The sequence below is a fragment of the Candida pseudojiufengensis genome, assembly GCF_024610245.1.
Source record: "Candida pseudojiufengensis strain CBS 10847 chromosome Unknown scaffold6, whole genome shotgun sequence".
NCBI lineage: Eukaryota > Fungi > Ascomycota > Pichiomycetes > Serinales > Debaryomycetaceae > Lodderomyces > Lodderomyces pseudojiufengensis.
Genome location: NW_026261522.1, coordinates 350,460 through 368,548, shown reverse-complemented (window position 1 = coordinate 368,548; position 18,089 = coordinate 350,460). Strand labels below are relative to the sequence as shown.

Below are 18,089 nucleotides of genomic sequence, written 5' to 3'. Positions count from 1 at the left end.
TCTATGAACTTGTAATCTGGTTTAAATACAACATGTTTCTCTATTTCCCATAGCTAGAAAAGGATTGAAAGTACTCTATCCTCAACAAACGTCACAACCTTTTACTTTTCAATGGCTGCAAAATCACTTATATGTAAAGTCGTGCAGTATTTAAATCAATTTGTATGAGAGAAAAAACGAAAAATTCTTTTCAATGTCTGATATTAAAATGATAATTAATCAATAGTTCAAAATAACTTCAATAATATTTAAATACATTTCACCAAAACAGTCAGTTTTCAAATTTATAATGGCTGATTTTATCTCAAACTTCTCAAAATTATCAATTACTGACATTCCATCGAAATTGAGTTCAATCAAATTTCCTGAATTGAATAAGGAACAAAATGCATTAGCATCTCAATTCGAAACTTTATCAGACAGATTAGATGAAAAACATACAATTTCAAAAATTAATGATTCGTTAAGGAACAAAACCTTTTTGGTCGGATCGGTGCCATCAAAGAGTGACTTACTTGTTTTTGAGAAATTATTTCCACAAACATCAACTTTAACATCCAGTAAAGATAATTTAGCTAAGTACAGACATGTATTAAGATGGATTGATCTCATACAAAATACCTTGGTGAATGTACCTGATCCGCTTAAGATAGATCATGATGTTGAAATCCCAAGAGAAGTCAAAGAAAAGAAAAAACCTACTCCTACAGCAACTGCTTCAGCTACCGAGAAATCAGATAAAAAAGTAGAATCAAAAGAAAATGGGAAAGCAGACAAGAAATCAAATAATAACGAAAAACCTTTTACGGAGTTGAGTGAAGAAGAAAAAAAAGCAAGAATGGAAGCTAAAGAAGCTAAAAAGGCGGCAAAAGCTAAAATTAATGCTGAAAAGGAAAAACAAAAACAACAAGAAAAAGCTGCATCAGCTGCTCCACCAACACCAACAATGATAGATTTGAGAGTAGGATTTATTGAAAAAGCTGTCAGACATCCAGATGCTGATTCATTATACATGTCAACTATACACATGGGAGATGAAGAAGGTCCAAGAACTGTTTGTTCAGGATTAGTTAATTTTATCCCAATTGAAGAAATGCAACAAAGATATGTTGTAGTTGTTGCTAATTTAAAACCAGTAACCATGAGAGGAGTAAAATCAAGTGCGATGGTGTTATGTGCTTCCGAAGAAGGAAAAGTTGAATTTGTTAATCCTCCACCAAATTCAAAAGCTGGTGATAAAATCTTTTTTGAAACTTATAAAGGTGTACCAGAAAAACAATTAAACCCAAAAAAGAAAATTTGGGAAGCAGTTCAACCGAAATTTTCAACCACTGATAATTTCGAAATAACATATACTGCTGAAGGTAAGGAACCGGTTTATTTAGTTAATGAAAAAGGAGAAAAATGTAAAAATTCTACTATTGTTGGTGCTAAAGTAAACTAGATATTATTGTCATAGGAAGGTTATTATGTCTAAAGATTTAATGAATAAATGAATGTTCGATTTAAACGTGTAGAATACACAGGGTTCAATTTCACGATATATGTGAAACATGACACAAAACGGGTCAAACTAAAATCATTTTAATACTGTGGAGTGCGTGCAAATTAGATCCTGAATCATTGAGTAATAAGTATGTTGCATAAAGCTCGAATTTATTGAATCATTTCTCATAACATGTTTCTTCTCATAAGTTTAATGAACAATTTTTAGCTTAAGATTTCAGACATAAGCTTAAATGCTACTGTGTATATCTTTAAAACAGGGTTTTATTTTATTTGTAAGTGACAATAGCGGATTGGACCATTCTTGCGAACAAAAAAAATACCAGGTGGTAGCAACATAGTCATACTAATGAACCGTTTTTGAGTTATCAAATTCTAATTTCATATTTTATATTTTATCCTTTAATAAACAGGGTTAACTTACATTATTTCTTGTTTAATAAGGTTTTATGAAGATACTCGACAATTGAAATACTGTTCAAACTGTTCATAGAACAACAATCACAAATCTAAAGATTGAATTATTCTTGATATTATAGTCATAATTTTTAATCATTAAAAATGATCAAAAAACCTTCCACAGAACCAAAACGTCGTAGAGTTGCAAGGGCTTGTGATCTATGTAGGTCAAAAAAGGTCAAATGTGATGGAAGACAACCATGTATTCATTGCACAGTTTATTCATTCAGATGTACATATGATGAACCAAATATTAGGAACAAAAAAAATACAGGAATTCCCAAACCATCACAACCTAGTTTAGCTGCATTACAAGTTGCAGCTGCTCAAGCAGCTGCCAATGGATTGTTATATGATCAACAAGGAATTAATCAAACGTCATCATCTTCTTCTAATGCTCCCAATGGGATTTCAGTTGATACATTCCCAACCAAAAATTTGATAATAGCTCAACAAATAATTAGTACATTACTACCGAAATTACAATTCAATTGTTTCGATCAAAATTTGAAATTTGATTTAGAAAGATTTCAAAAAGCTGTTAATTATGTTGAGCAAAAACCAAGTATTTTACCACAAACTATGAATGAAGTATCTGATCTTATGTTGGAAAAGGATACCATTATACCAACTCCTCGACAATCTTCAACAGGCTCAACATCCGAAGATCTGACTATGCCTGCATCACCAAGTGAAATTAAATTATTATTACCTAGTAAAGAAGAAGCTTTACAATTGATCTACACAACATGGTACAAAGCTTGTGTTTTATTTCGATTTTATCATAGACCTTCGTTAATAGAAGAAATTGATTTACTATATTCGATGGATCCATCTCAATATGGTGATAGACAACATAAATTTTTACCATTTTTATATTCAAGTTTAGCTTGTGGTTGTTTATTTAGTAAAACTCCATATGAAACATCAAGATATAATGAAAATTTAGAAGATGATGGGTTTAAATATTTTCTAGAGGCAAGAAAATTGATTGATATTAGTAATGTTGGAGATATAAATTCTATTCAAACTATTATTATGATGATTATGTATTTACAATGTTCAGCTAGATTATCAACATGTTATTCTTATATTGGAATTGCTTTAAGAAGTGCCTTGAAAGAAGGTTTACATCGAAATTTGTCAATTTTCCAAAGTTCCAAAAAAAAATTAGATCCTATTGAAATTGATACTAGAAAAAGATTATTTTTCACAATATATAAGATGGACATATATATTAATTCATTATTAGGTTTACCGAGATCTTTAACAGAAGATGAATTTGATCAAGAATTACCTGTCGAATTAGATGATGAGAATATAACAAGACAAGGTTATTTATTTGAAAAACAAGAAGGAAAATTAAGTTCTGCTGGTTGTGCTAATCATCATACTAAATTGATGTTAATATTATCACATATTTTAAAAAAATTATATCCGGTTAAAGTGAATGATGTTAACGATGAATTAATATCATCTTCAAATAATTATTCATCAGATAAAATCCATGCAAAGGTCACTGAATTGGAAGTTGAATTAAAACAATGGTTGAATAATTTACCACCAGAATTACAACCAACAAATCCTAATTCTGAAAAAATTGACGTTCCAAAGAAATATATTTTAGCAAATTGTTACCTTCATTTAGCATTTTTGAATTGTCAAATTATGGTATATAGACCTTTTATTCATTTTATTAGTGACTCAATGAATGGAAATTCAAGTGATCCAAGATCATTAATTAGAGGTAGAAATTGTATTAAAATAGCAAGAATGGTTGTGAAACTAGCGAATAAGATGATTGATCAAAAATTATTAATTGGTACTTATTGGTTCTCAATGTATACAACTTTTTTCAGTATTGCTTGTTTAATATATTATTATCATTTTGCAAATTATAATAATAATGGGTTAGGAATCAACGCTGCAGGTGTATTATTTGATGATGATTTAAACATAGATGTGATAAGAAAAGATATAGAAATTGGTAAAAAAGTTTTGGATTGTTTGAAAAATTCTTCAAATAGTTCATTGAGAATTTATAATATTTTGAATACATTATTTGATCAACTTAATAGAAGAACTGCTTCAAGATCTTTAAAGAAAAGTGGAAATCAAAAAAGCCCAAATTCAATTCAGAAGAGTCCTAGATCTAATCAATCAAGTCCACATTCAAATCAAAAACAAGAAGATCAACAACAACTACAGCAACAACCTCAAGAGCAACAACAACAGCAACAAGTGGCAATCTCGTCTTCTTTTATGAATGATGATGTTAAAGATACATTCAAAAATTTTGACGATAACAATCATTATTCTCAAACTACTAAAAAAGAAGATTTAGGTCAATTATTTAGTAATTCCAATATAGTGAGATTTCAATCAACTTCTGATATACCACCTGAAATTACAAACATTGCGAAATTATCAATAATAAAAGAAGAAGAAAATCAAGAAGTTGGAAGTAAAGTTGGAGCAGATTTAACAGCTAATTATATGCCTGGTGTATTTGATAAATTAGATGCTCAAATATTTGGTAAAATTCTACCACCTTATATGTTGAAAAATAATGGTAATAATCAACAACAACAACAGCCACTACCTCAACAACAACAAGATTTTCAACAACCAGCTTTACAAACTCAACAATTACCAAATGAAATTCAAAATATTTATAATAATAATGCTAATTTACAACCACAACCAGATCAATATAACTTGAATAATCAAAATACGAGTAATTATGATAATTCCAATAAAACTAATGTACCAACAAATAGTGAAGATTTAATTAATTTTGATGAAATCTTCAATTCTTTGAATAATGAATTTACAACTAATCAATTTGATTATTCACCACCTTTTTAAATAGTGATATAATGTATTATAAATGAGATGAATAATTAATGAAATACGAAGAAATGGAAATTGATTGATGCTCTATAGATTGCCATCTTGATTGTGCACTCTCCGTCTTGTTGCAAGATCTATCACGTTTAACCTATACATTGTGCTTCATGATCTCATTATACGAGATCTAGGAGATACAAAGTCTAAATCCAATTTTGTGCTCAAACTAATCATCTTCGATGAACTAGCAAATACAAAATAAAATAATCTGACACACAAAACATTAATTTTATTACTTCATTTATCGGAGTTGTTTTATCTCCTTTATGAATCAAAATGTATAATAAACCCTAAATTTTCCCTCGTATAAAATTAAGCTAAGTAATCATTTCTAAGCAGAAAGTTCCGAGAAAGATTACGAATGTAACATAATAATGTACACTATATTTTTATTCCCGTAAAATATGTCACTTAATTTCTTTTTTCAACTCTTTTTTCGTTTTGGTCTTAAAATCTAAAAGTTTAATTTTTATAGGTTAAATTGCTACTTATTAAAATTTATAATATTATATACCGATATATTTTTCATAAAATGATCTACACAGTTTATATACCGAAAATTCATTATTAATATAAAAGTCAAAACATCTTTCATTAGTTGAATTTCGAACATCTAGTAAAAAAAGTGGATCTTGTGTAAAAGAATACTAATCATCTTTTGAGTAAAAAAAAAAAAATACCCATTAAGACCAAAGTAAAGAACAAAATTCAGATCTCGGTAATAAATTAAAAAATTAAGCAAGATCAAAAATAAATTTCATTTATTAAAACATCATCATAGATTGAAAAAAACATACATACCCGTACATTATGTTCGGTAGACTTACAACAAGAAGACTTATATCTCCAAGAAATGTATTTCATAACAACAATAATATCATTACTAAAAATATATTCAATAAACAATTTAAATACAATTATTCAACTTCAAACTTAAATTTAAACGGTCCAAAAAAGCAAAAATCACTTTTTATAAGAATAATAAAATATAGTTTTGGAGCTGCATTATTAGGAGTTACAGGATTTATTGGATTTGTAGCTTATAAAGTTTATGAAGAAACTCATCCAGTTGCTCAAATTCCACAATCTGCTACTTTTCCAAATGGTGAAAAAAAGAAAACTTTAGTAATATTAGGATCAGGTTGGGGAGCAATGCCATTTTTAAAAGGTTTAGATACAACTTTATATAATGTTATTGTTGTTTCACCAAGAAATTATTTTTTATTTACTCCTTTATTACCAAGTGTTCCAACAGGAACTGTTGATATGAAATCTATTATGGAACCAGTTAGATCTATTACAAGAAGATGTAAAGGTCAAGTTGTTTATTTAGAAGCTGAAGCAATTGATATTGATCCTGAAAATAATACTTTAAAAGTTCAACAATCAACGACTGTTTATTCTGGTCATTCTAAAGATAGTTCATCATCAAGTCATCCAAAAAAACATGAAGAACATAGTTTAGATCATATTATTGCTAATATAAGTTATGATTATTTAGTTGTTTCAATTGGTGCTCAACCTTCAACTTTTGGATTACCTGGTGTTGCAGAACATTCTACATTTGTTAAAGAAATTGGTGATTCTGCAAGAATTAAAAAGACTTTAATTGATTTGGTTGAAGCAGCAAATATGTTACCTGAAAATGATAAAGAACGTAAAAGATTATTACATGTTATTGTATGTGGTGGGGGTCCTACAGGTGTTGAAGCAGCAGGAGAAATTCAAGATTATATTGATCAAGATTTAAAAAAATGGGCACCAGAAGTTGCAAAAGATTTAAGAGTTACTTTAGTTGAATCACAACCAAAAGTTTTACATACTTTTAACCCCAAATTAGTTGAATATACAAATCAAGTTTTTAAGGATACAAATATTAATTTAGTTACAAGTGCAAGAATTACAACAGTTGATGATAAATATGTTACGGTTTTCCATAAAAATAATCAATTGACTGAAGTTGTACCATATGGTATGTTAATTTGGGCAACTGGTAATGCAACAAGAGATTTTACACATATAATAATGGATAAAATTCCTGCTCAAAAAGATGCAAAAAGAGGTTTATTAGTTGATAATCAATTAAAATTAAAAGGTTCTAATAATATTTTTGCTTTAGGTGATTGTACTTTTACAAAATATCCTCCAACAGCTCAAGTTGCTTATCAACAAGGTGAATATTTAGCTACTTATTTTGAAAAATTACAAAAAGTTGCAAGTATGAGATATAAATTATCTCATGAATCAAATCCTTCAGAATTTGCAATTCAAAGATGTGATAGAATGGAAGGTAATTTACCTCAATTTGTTTATAATTATCAAGGTTCTTTAGCTTATATTGGTAGTGAAAAAGCAGTTGCTGATTTGGCTTGGGGTTCTTGGTCAAATGTTTCAACTGGTGGTAATTTAACCTTTTTGTTTTGGAGATCTGCTTATGTTTATATGTGTCTTTCTGTTAAAAATCAAATTTTGATTTGTTTAGATTGGTTGAAAGTTGGATTATTTGGTAGAGACTGTTCTAGAGAATAGATACATTATTTATATTGATAGACTTAGATAATATATATAGAAAATTTAATTGAAGAGACATTTGATCTTATGTTCATGTGAGAATAAGATTTTTTTTAAATAATTTTGCAACCAAATTAAATGTATGATTTTGTGCAACAAACTTTGAAACAAGAACAATTATTGCATCCAGATGCATATTATTATTCAAAGTAGCTGCAGTTGGATTGAATTGAATAATCTCTTCTTGAGTATGCTCAAATTAATTTTCTGAATTAACTCTTCTCTAAATGTTACTATAGTTTCATCTATAAATCTTACTTGTTTGTTATGTCTAATTAGACAATTGGAGAAAAAAATACCATATAAGAAAAATATCAAATATCGTAATTTCCCTAATCCTCCAAACAACAATCTACACAGAACTTTACCAAGTTTAATTACAATAATGTCGTTGAAATCTAAACTCAAACAACACATGATTTACTTTGAATTTTTAAATCAATTAAGTGAAGGAAAAACAAATGAATTAAATACCAATTCTTTCAATTTAGAATTAGATGAAAAAATGAAATTAAGATGTGAATTATTATTTACTTATTTTACATATTATATGAAAAATCCTCAAGCTCCAAAACCAATTGAAATTACTTGTTTAGAAGATAGAGAAAGATATAGAGGTTATTATTGCGCTAGATTATGTCGAAAACATTACAAAAGATTATTACAGAGAAGAATTCAATTACAAAAGCAAAAACAATACTCTTTGAGTAAAGAGGATAAAAAATATTCATTTGATGACAGTAGTGATGAATATGCTACTTTGCTTGATGCTTAGCATGTGGAAGAAATTTTTATGTCTATATTTCGATCTTCCAACATTTTCACAATTCGTGTATAGTTAATACAAATTGTTTTACCAAGTATTTCGACTTGTTGCAAATAATTGTTAATTGGGTAATAAATAGTTAGGCTAAATTTACCATGAATCACGAGACATTTTGCACAATTTAAATGGGGTTCGAGCATACTACTGGAATATTTAATGTCTCTATATCCTTTTGCATCCAACTATTGATCTTTATTTTGGCTCCGTTTTGCATTCTGCTCTTCTCTAATTTGAAATGGTACATGAGTTGCAGGGGAAAGAATAAAAGAGTCTGATTTCAAAGTCAGCTTATGTGAGAACTGCAACTGTTATGGCAGTCGAATCTTGAAAAAGAGTCAGAGATATATTTCAATTCAAATTGTCTAAGCATAAAAAATACTATTTTAGCATTATATTGATTATCTTGGTTAAATTCTTTCAACTTACAACTTCGAATCTCTATTGCCATTGTTAATTCGTTGTGTAATTCAGCATTTTTGGAAATTTCTCTTAGATTTCTTTAAAGTTCATAAATTTCTCTATAATTTGATCCTGTAGGTGTGAAATAAAATTTTATATGATATTTGTGTTGGAACATATCTGGTTAACAAATCCAAGTTTTGGCAGTTCGAGTCCTGAGAAAATTTTTCATCAAATAAAATTTTTAAGTCACCCAAATACACTTTAAAACAAATTTGTAGATTTCGAATGGAATTTCGTATGTCATTTGTATTAGAACATTTTTGATTAAGTCTGTAGTTAATGGGTTAAAGATGATCATAGGTAGAACATTTGGTTCTCCAGATGGATGCAAGAATTGGTAGTTCTTCCACGAGACAATTATATTTACATCGAAATAATACAAAAAGATAATCTCATCAGATTTGAGATTATCAACTATATTATCTACATAAAAAATGAGTGATAGACGAAGAATACTAGGCCCGTCAAATACAATAATACCGAATGTACCACAAAATACAGAATCATCATCATCACAACCAAATAATTCCAATGAACTTCCTAAATTTTTTTTGAAAAATTCATTAATTAAAAATTCAAATGGTTCATCATATCTTGAAATAGGTTCAACAATAATAGAAGTATCAATATTTGGTCCAAGACCAATAAGAGGTTCATTTTTAGATAAAGCATCAATAAGTATAGAAACTAAATTTTTAAATAATGTACCACAACCATTATCTGAAATTTTTAATTTCTCTGGTGGTGGTGGTATAAATGAAAAACCAACTATTGGAATGAGTATTATTGAACATAAAATAAGTTCATTTATTGAAAATTGTATATTGTCTACAATATTATTGAAAAATTATCCAAAATCAACTATTGATTTTCAAATAAGTATTATATCAATTGATTCTAATGTTAAAGGTATTTCTGGATTATTATGGTTAATTAATTGGATTTTAATATGTACAAGTTTAGCTATAATAGATACTGGGATAGAAATTAAAGATATTATTTCAAGTTCAATTATAAAATTGAATTCAAAAGGTGAGGTTCTAAAAGGAGAAAATATATTGAGTGATAACAATGATGGAATATTAGCATTAATTAGTTTTTTAAATTTAAAAAATAATGAAATTATTGGATGTTGGTTTGAAAATAATAATTTAGATATAAATGAAAAAAATATGGAATTACTAATTGATGAATGTTGTAAAAATTCTAAAATTATAAGATCAAATTTAAATTCATATTTAATAAATAGTTATGATAATGAATAATAATGAAGAGCATACAGTATAAATCTAATCATCTTTTTATTGTTTTATCTATTTACAAACTCTATTCTATCTATTATTTATTCATTTTTTTTAACAGTAAAATCATATGATAATTCATTAAGTACTTTATTTATATCAATTAATTTTTTTGAAACATCATTTATTGTAATTTTATCATTATTTATAAAAATTTTTGAATTTATTGAAATACCTGTAGATTGAAAAATTAAAGAACTTAATAAATTATAAACTTTTAAAACATTTTCTGATTGTGTTGCTATAGATTGAATTGAAGTTGTAATTGAATCAATATCTAATAATTTATCAAATATATTTAATTTTAATTGATTTGCAAATTCTTCTGTTTCTGAATCTGTTATTGGAACTACCAACTTATTACTTTTAATTTCAAAAGGTTCTGATATATAAGCAACATCATGTTTACTATCTAAATGATATCTAAATTCATAAACTCCTTCTTCCCAAAATAATTTTTCTTTTTCAAATATAAATGAACCATTTGAATCTTTACAATTTGTCCATCTACCAGCAGATGATAATATAGTTTTATTTCTTGAATATGAAGTTTGTGAAATTTTATATAATCCAATCCAATCTTTTGAAGAATGAGTTGAAGAAGGTGATTGCCATTTTACAATAATTGGATTTCCAATAAATGTATATTTTGATTTTTTTAAATCATCTTGTTCTAATCCTTCAAGAATTAATTTATATTCAGAATTTGCAAATGATAAATTTTGAGATAATTCAATTAATTTTTGTTGTGATAATTTTGTTTTAGAATTTTTTAAATCTCTAATAAAATTATCAAATGAATCTGCAAGATTTTGTCCTCCAAAACTTTTTCTTCTATTTGATAATGACGTTGGTTCATCATTACTTATTCTTCTTTGAATAACATCTGGAATTAAATGTTTTTTAAAAGTTTTTGTAACTCCTGAATCTTGATTAACTTCATTTTCTCCATAAACTCTAATCATATGCCATTTTTCAATAAAATTTATACGAGTAAAATTATTTAAAACCCATAATAAACATAATATTAAATTTTCATAATTTGGGAAAATTATAAAAACTCCCATAACTCCACAAACTCCAAATATTTGTTCAGGATTATTTAAATAACGATATACACCAGCTTTTGTTAAATGATTTGTAAAACTTTTAGATTTGGGGATAAAAAAATCACCATAAAACCAACCAAAATAACCAATCAGATCAATAATTGATGAATTTATCCAAATTTGAGTAATAATTAATAATGAACCTAAAAATAATCTAAGATAAAATAAATCTTTATAAAAATTTTCAATTGAACCTTGTAAAAAATTTATAAAATTTAAACCAAATAATGATGAATAAGTTAAATTAATTAATGTATTATAAAATATTGCCCAATTATTTAAAGATTTTTCAACTGGTATATCATTTGATAAACACCATTTTGTAAAAAATTTTGAATAACTTTGTAAAATTAATAATAAACTAATACTAATACTTTCTAATAATTTAGTTGCAATAGTTAATATAAAAAATGATTTATAAGAATTTTTTGATAAAATTGGTATAATAATTCCATATGTCACCACCAAAACTAAATTTAAAAAATCACTTGCTCTCATTATATTAAAATTATATAATCCAACTAATGGTGATAAATTATCAAAATTTTTTAAATCTTTTAATTTTAAAATTTTAACTAAATTAATTTCATTTTTTGATGGTCCATAAATTTTATCAATATGAGGATTTTCAATATAATGTAAAAAAATCATTTGTAAAAAATGTCCAAATATTGCAATAGCTAATACAATATAAGATTTTGCAATTAATGCAAATCCATAATAACCAATATAACCAACTGAATACATTGGATGAGGAACCATTTCAAAAACTCCATCAAATATTAATTCTTCATTATTAATTTGTCTAAAAAAGAAATCTCCCCAATACCAAGCATAATCTTTTATAGTATTATGAGCATTTATTTTAACCCATAAATTAAATAAAATTAAACTCAATCCAGTTAAAACTCTTAAATAAACTGTTAAAGTATTTGAAAATTCGTTAGCGTTAGCAATTGAACATGTATAAACAACACAAATAAAAGTTATAAAATCACTCATTAAAATTAAATCAACAAATTTTCTATAAATTAACCAAGTATTAAATTCTATAGGTAATTCATTTATATCATAATTTGAACCTCTTTGAGATTTTAATTCATTTTGTAAAAAAATAGCCCAAAATGATTTATTACGTGTGTCAAATAATTTATAATTTTTAGCCCATAATACTAATCTATTATTTATTGATTGTTGTTGTAATAACCAACCAATTCCAAAATTATAAGATAATCTCCAAAAAATATATAAACCAATGAAAATTCCAATTCTTAATTGATTCAGTGGTATTGCAAAAATTATTAAATTTGAAAATAAACAAATTAATATTAAAATTTCTAAATTTGATTTTTTTATAGTTGGATCGAATAATGTTTTAACCATATCATGAGTTTCAGGAACTATAAAAGTTTCTCCCGAAAATGTTATACCTTTAGGGCCTCTTTTTGTGGTTAAATCATCTTTAAATGAAACATTGTGATTGTTCTTTTCACTCATTTGAGTTGTTGAATGTTTAATTTCTGTGGTTGCCATAGTTCAAGATATTTTTTTCCCTTGAAATTTAGATCTCTTTCACTATGAAATTCTCTTGAAATTTTGAAATTAGTTAATTTGAAGATCTATAAGATGAATACACTTTGGAATATGACAAGTCACTAGAAGAACTAAAAAATATGTAATTTTTCCAGTTGAATGAATGATATTGACGTGTGGTGAAAAATTATTCCACAAAAAATTATGCAAACTGAAATATGGGGTTGAAAAGATAAAAAAAATCAAAATCAAAATCTTGTGATCAAATTGTTGAATCTTTGAATCACTTCTAGTAATGAATGGCAAAATCTATCAAACTGCAAAAGAAAAAGAAAGTGATTTAACTTGAATTGAAAAATAAAAATGGTTGTAAAAATTTAGTAAAAAAATTTCAAAGTAAATCGAAATTGAAAAATTAAATAATAAAAAGTTTTGTTGGTAAAAAATGATTTTTCAGTTACGTTATATAGATAAAATATGTTAGTTACTACTGATAACCATACAACTCAATTGAAGCATAGGTAGAAGTCTTGTTTAAATGTCAACCGATTAGTCCTAAATACTTTGAAGACACCAATCCCTATTTCGTTAGAATGGTATATCATTTATCCGATTGATTCCAACATTATTTTTGGTCTCCTATTATTATTTCTCTAGCTTATTATATTAAAATCACGGGTTCATAATTAAGCGCTCTATTTATAAGTAAAAAGTTATTCCAATCATTAAATATCGTAATACTATTAAATATAATTAGTCGTGTGATACTAAATAAATTAGATAAGTAAGTACTGTATATAATTAGAAATACAAATATCATGTGAAAGATACTATATCTAATAATTTTGTGTTAATTTATAAATACGAATCGGTTTGACTTTACATATATGAGATTTCATGTTTCAGAATTAATGAAATATTAAATAGGTATCAAATCCAAATCTAATAAATGTTTATTACTTATGTATGTGCTATTTTTTAATTTATAACTCTATATATGCTTCCCTATACTGGTTTTCCACCAATAAATTCACTCCATCTTTTAACTTCTTCAGGTATAACAAATGATTCAGGAATTTCATCAAATTTTATTTTATCATTAATTTTATTTTTTAAACATAAAGCAAATAATTGTGAAGTATTTGGTTCATTAAATAATGGTATAGCAAAATCTATAGCATTTCTTCTCATAACATAATCTTCATCTAATAAATCTTTTGCTCTTTCAAATGCTAAATTAAATACTGCACCAATTTGTTTATCTTGAAAAATTTCTCTAAGAGCTCTTTTATCAGTTTTGGGGAATTCAATAACTTCAATTGGTTCTGATACATAATCTTTTAAATAATTTGATACTTTTTCATTTGCTGTATAAAATTTATAACCTAATCCACTTAATTCTTTTGCAACATTACCTAATTTTGAATTGTTTAAATCTCCTCCAAATAATATTCCTGTTCCTGGTAATGGTAAATTAAAATTCATTGTTGATTGTATAGTTGTCCAATAAGCTTCCAAAAGATCTTTTCCAAAACATGCAACTTCTCCTGTTGATGCCATTTCAACTCCTAAAAATGGATCTGCTCCTGCTAATCTTGTAAATGAAAATTGTGGTACTTTTGTTGCAACATGATTATATTTTTTATTCATTAGATTAATTGGTTCAGGAACATCCTTTTTAATTAAAGATTTTACTGCAATATCAATAAAATTTAATCCTAAAACTTTTGAAACAAATGGGAAAGATCTTGATGCCCTAATATTACATTCAATAACTTTTAATTCACAATTTGAATCATTTAATTCACCATTTTTATCATTTTTTATAATTTGCATATTAAATGGTCCAGTAATTTTCCATGCTTCTGCTACTTTATCAGTTATAATTTTTAATCTATCTAATAAAGTTTGTGATAAATTTTGTGGTGGTAAAATTAATGTTGCATCACCAGAATGAACTCCTGCATTTTCAACATGTTCTGAAATTGCATGAACTAATACCTCGCCTTCATTTGCAACTGCATCAATATCAATTTCTTGTGCACCTTGAATAAATTTCGATATAACAACTGGATAATCTCTTGAAACTTTTGAAGCATTTGATAATTTTGAATCTAATTCATTCTTGTTGTTTATAACTGACATTGCAGCTCCTGATAAAACATATGAAGGACGAACTAATACTGGATAACCAACTTCATCAGCAAATTTTTCAGCTTCTTCAATTGATGTTAATTCTTTCCAACTTGGTTGATCAACTCCAATTGAATCTAAAATTTGTGAAAATTTATGACGATCTTCTGCTTTATCAATATCTTCTGGATTTGTACCTAATACATTACATCCGTTATTTTGTAAACTTAATGCAATATTTTGAGGTAATTGTCCACCAACTGATACAACAACCCCGGAAGCATTTTCTAATTCATAAATATCTAAAACTCTTTCTAAACTTAATTCTTCAAAATATAATCTATCAACTTCATCAAAATCAGTTGAAACAGTTTCTGGATTATAATTTATCATAATAGTTTTTTGACCATTTTCTCTTAATGCTCTTGCAGTTGAAACAGCACACCAATCAAATTCAACAGATGATCCAATTCTATAAACTCCTGAACCTAATACCATTGTACCTTTATCTTCAAAATCAATATCTGAACTTGTTGCATTATAAGTTGTATATAAATAATTTGTATTTGCTGGAAATTCAGCAGCTAATGTATCAATTTTTTTAACAAATGGTATTATGCCAAATGATTTTCTAATTTTTCTAACTTCTAATTCATCAGCACCAACACAAATTCCAATTTGTTTATCTGAAAATCCTAATTTTTTAGCACGACTCATTAAATCACTATTTATATTTGATAATTCACCAACTGATTCTAATTCTCTATACATATTAACGATATTCATTAATTTATAAAGAAACCATTTATCAATTTTTGTTAAATCATGAACTTTATCAACTGAATAATTTTCGTGTAATAAAGCTTGTCCAACAGCTAACCATCTTCTATCAGTTGGATTTTTCAAACTTTCATCTAAATTTTCGAATTTATCACCTTGAAATCCAATATATGAAGGATCAATTTGTCTAATAGCTTTTTGAAAACTTTCTTCAAAGTTTCTACCAATTGCCATAACTTCACCAACTGATTTCATTGCTGATCCAATATCTCTTTTAACATGTTGAAATTTTGATAAATCCCATCTTGGAATTTTTGTAACCATATAATCTAATGATGGTTCAAAATTTGCTGATGTTGTTCTTGTTACAGGATTTGGTAATTGTGGTAATGTATGACCTAAAGCAATTTTTGCAGCAGTATAAGCTAATGGATAACCAGTTGCTTTTGAAGCTAATGCAGAAGAACGTGATAATCTTGCATTAACTTCAATAACTCTATAATCTAAACCATCTGGTTGTAAAGCATATTGAACATTACATTCACCAACAACTCCTAAATGTCTTATAATTTTAATTGCAGCAGATCTTAATAAATGATATTCTTCATCTGATAAAGTTTGAGATGGTGCAACAACTATTGAATCACCAGTATGTATACCCAATGGGTCAAAATTTTCCATATTACAAACAGTAATACAATTATCAACTCTATCACGTACAACTTCATATTCAACTTCTTTCCAACCTTTTAAAGATTTTTCAACTAAAATTTGAGGAGCTAAACTTAAAGATTGAGCAGATAAATTTCTTAATTCTTCTTCATTTGCTGCAAATCCTGAACCTAATCCACCTAATGAATAAGCAGATCTGACTATAATTGGATAACCAACAGTTTCAGCAGCTTTTAAAGCATCATCAACACTTTCAACAGCTATTGATTCTGCAATTGGAATATTTATTTCTTTTAATGCTTGACTAAATAAATCTCTATCTTCAGAAGTTTCTAAAGTTTTTATTGGTGTCCCCAATACTTTAACTCCATATCTTTCAAAAACTCCCATTTTATCTAATTTAACACCAACATTTAAACCAGTTTGTCCACCAAATGTTAATAATATACCATCTGGTTTTTCTCTTTCTATTATATATGTAATATATTCTGGTGTAACAGGTAAATAATAAATTTCATCAGCTAATGAATGAGAAGTTTGATTTGTTGCAATATTTGGATTAATTAATATTGATTTTTTATTTGCTTCTTTTAAAGCTTTTATTGCTTGTGAACCAGAATAATCAAATTCTCCTGCTTGACCTATTGATAATCCACCAGATCCAATAACTAAAACTTTTGAAACATCAACTAAATTTTCAGAATGTTCATTACTAAATGCTTTTAATAAATCTCCTCCTGCATATTTTAATTCTTTTTCTTGAATTTGATGTGAATATATAATTGATTTTGAAAAGTTTCTTATGATTAATTTTTGTTGTAGTGATGATGATCTTGGTGGTGATGATGTGATTTTTTTCAATTGATTTGAAATCAATTTTAAATTCAAGTTAGTTTTCAAAAACATCATTGTTGGAAGAAAGATGTAATGAAAATGTGATTGAATAGTAAAATTAGTTCAAGTTGGTAAGTGTGGATGAAAAAAAAAGGATCTATAAACAATGTATAAGCTGAGTGAATGTATTGAAAAATTTTTTCATCTAATTTTAATGAGTAAATTCATTTATTATAAGTTTAGCGCGCTTAAGTTTTTTTTCACTTACTGAAAAAAGAATTGGATGAGAAAGTTTAATTCTTACGTCAGATGATGCTACCAGCTGCTTGGTTCAGACTTCTTTTTGAAAAAGTCATAAGGGTCAACTTAATTTTTGCAGTATTCGTTATTCAGATGAGTAAAAACATATGAAAAGGTGAAATAAATCTCTGAAGACACAAATCTTATTCAGATACGGAGCGTAAATTGAGTTACAGTTTCATTCTGGCTATAATGCGAATTTTTTTAAGCAATGCAACATTAAAAATTTTTCTCATGAAAGAAGGGTCAGTTTCTAGAACGTAAATTAGCGTCGTAGGTGTATTCTAAACTTTCACTAATTACGATCTAAGTTTCTCAATATTGTAACTCAACTCAAATAAACGTTTTGCATTTTCGCATGTGGTAGTCCTTCCCCACCATTCAAAGCTTTATGGTTAGGTAAATTTATTAGATTAGAATTAAAGTATTTCATTTGGACCCCCTGTATCGGAACTATTCATTCAAGGACTTTTAGTTAACAATTTATTCACTTGTGAAAAAGATTTTCAATGAAAAATTTTTCATTAATCACGAGATTTGATAAAGTTGTAGATCTTTCACACCATATGTAAGAGCAATCGTATTTGAATAATTTATTTTTGAAGTATTTTTTAATAAATTTAATGCTATAGACTTCACAAGTATTGAATTAGTGAGATGTTTTAGGATTAACAATTGGAACAAGTTACTCAA

General features: G+C 26.7%; 7 protein-coding genes across 7 annotated transcripts; 5 read left to right on the top strand and 2 right to left on the bottom strand. All coding sequences in view use genetic code 12, as the record gives it.

Moving 5' to 3' along the window:
• Positions 1–289: 289 nt before the first annotated feature.
• ARC1 (Arc1p) lies at positions 290–1,444 on the top strand (the record flags this gene model as incomplete). The annotated part of the gene is made up of 1 exon (XM_051757231.1): positions 290–1,444. The coding sequence occupies one exon, from the start codon at positions 290–292 to the stop codon at positions 1,442–1,444; it is 1,155 nt and encodes a 384-aa protein (XP_051616989.1).
• A 623-nt stretch (positions 1,445–2,067) lies between these two features.
• ASG1 (Asg1p) lies at positions 2,068–4,833 on the top strand (the record flags this gene model as incomplete). Its single annotated transcript, XM_051757220.1, has 1 exon — positions 2,068–4,833. One exon carries the CDS (start codon positions 2,068–2,070, stop codon positions 4,831–4,833), a length of 2,766 nt encoding a protein of 921 aa, XP_051616988.1.
• Positions 4,834–5,685: 852 nt separating this feature from the next.
• Positions 5,686–7,404, top strand: KGF55_000249 (uncharacterized protein; the record flags this gene model as incomplete). Its single annotated transcript, XM_051757209.1, has 1 exon — positions 5,686–7,404. One exon carries the CDS (start codon positions 5,686–5,688, stop codon positions 7,402–7,404), a length of 1,719 nt encoding a protein of 572 aa, XP_051616987.1.
• A 427-nt stretch (positions 7,405–7,831) lies between these two features.
• Positions 7,832–8,221, top strand: KGF55_000248 (uncharacterized protein; the record flags this gene model as incomplete). Its single annotated transcript, XM_051757198.1, has 1 exon — positions 7,832–8,221. One exon carries the CDS (start codon positions 7,832–7,834, stop codon positions 8,219–8,221), a length of 390 nt encoding a protein of 129 aa, XP_051616986.1.
• Positions 8,222–9,168: 947 nt separating this feature from the next.
• KGF55_000247 (exosome non-catalytic core subunit) lies at positions 9,169–9,999 on the top strand (the record flags this gene model as incomplete). Its single annotated transcript, XM_051757187.1, has 1 exon — positions 9,169–9,999. One exon carries the CDS (start codon positions 9,169–9,171, stop codon positions 9,997–9,999), a length of 831 nt encoding a protein of 276 aa, XP_051616985.1.
• A 77-nt stretch (positions 10,000–10,076) lies between these two features.
• CHO2 (phosphatidylethanolamine N-methyltransferase) lies at positions 10,077–12,641 on the bottom strand (the record flags this gene model as incomplete). Its single annotated transcript, XM_051757175.1, has 1 exon — positions 10,077–12,641. The coding sequence occupies one exon, from the start codon at positions 12,639–12,641 to the stop codon at positions 10,077–10,079; it is 2,565 nt and encodes an 854-aa protein (XP_051616984.1).
• Positions 12,642–13,682: 1,041 nt separating this feature from the next.
• CPA2 (carbamoyl-phosphate synthase (glutamine-hydrolyzing)) lies at positions 13,683–17,171 on the bottom strand (the record flags this gene model as incomplete). The annotated part of the gene is made up of 1 exon (XM_051757164.1): positions 13,683–17,171. The coding sequence occupies one exon, from the start codon at positions 17,169–17,171 to the stop codon at positions 13,683–13,685; it is 3,489 nt and encodes a 1,162-aa protein (XP_051616983.1).
• Between the last annotated feature and the right edge of the window lie 918 nt (positions 17,172–18,089).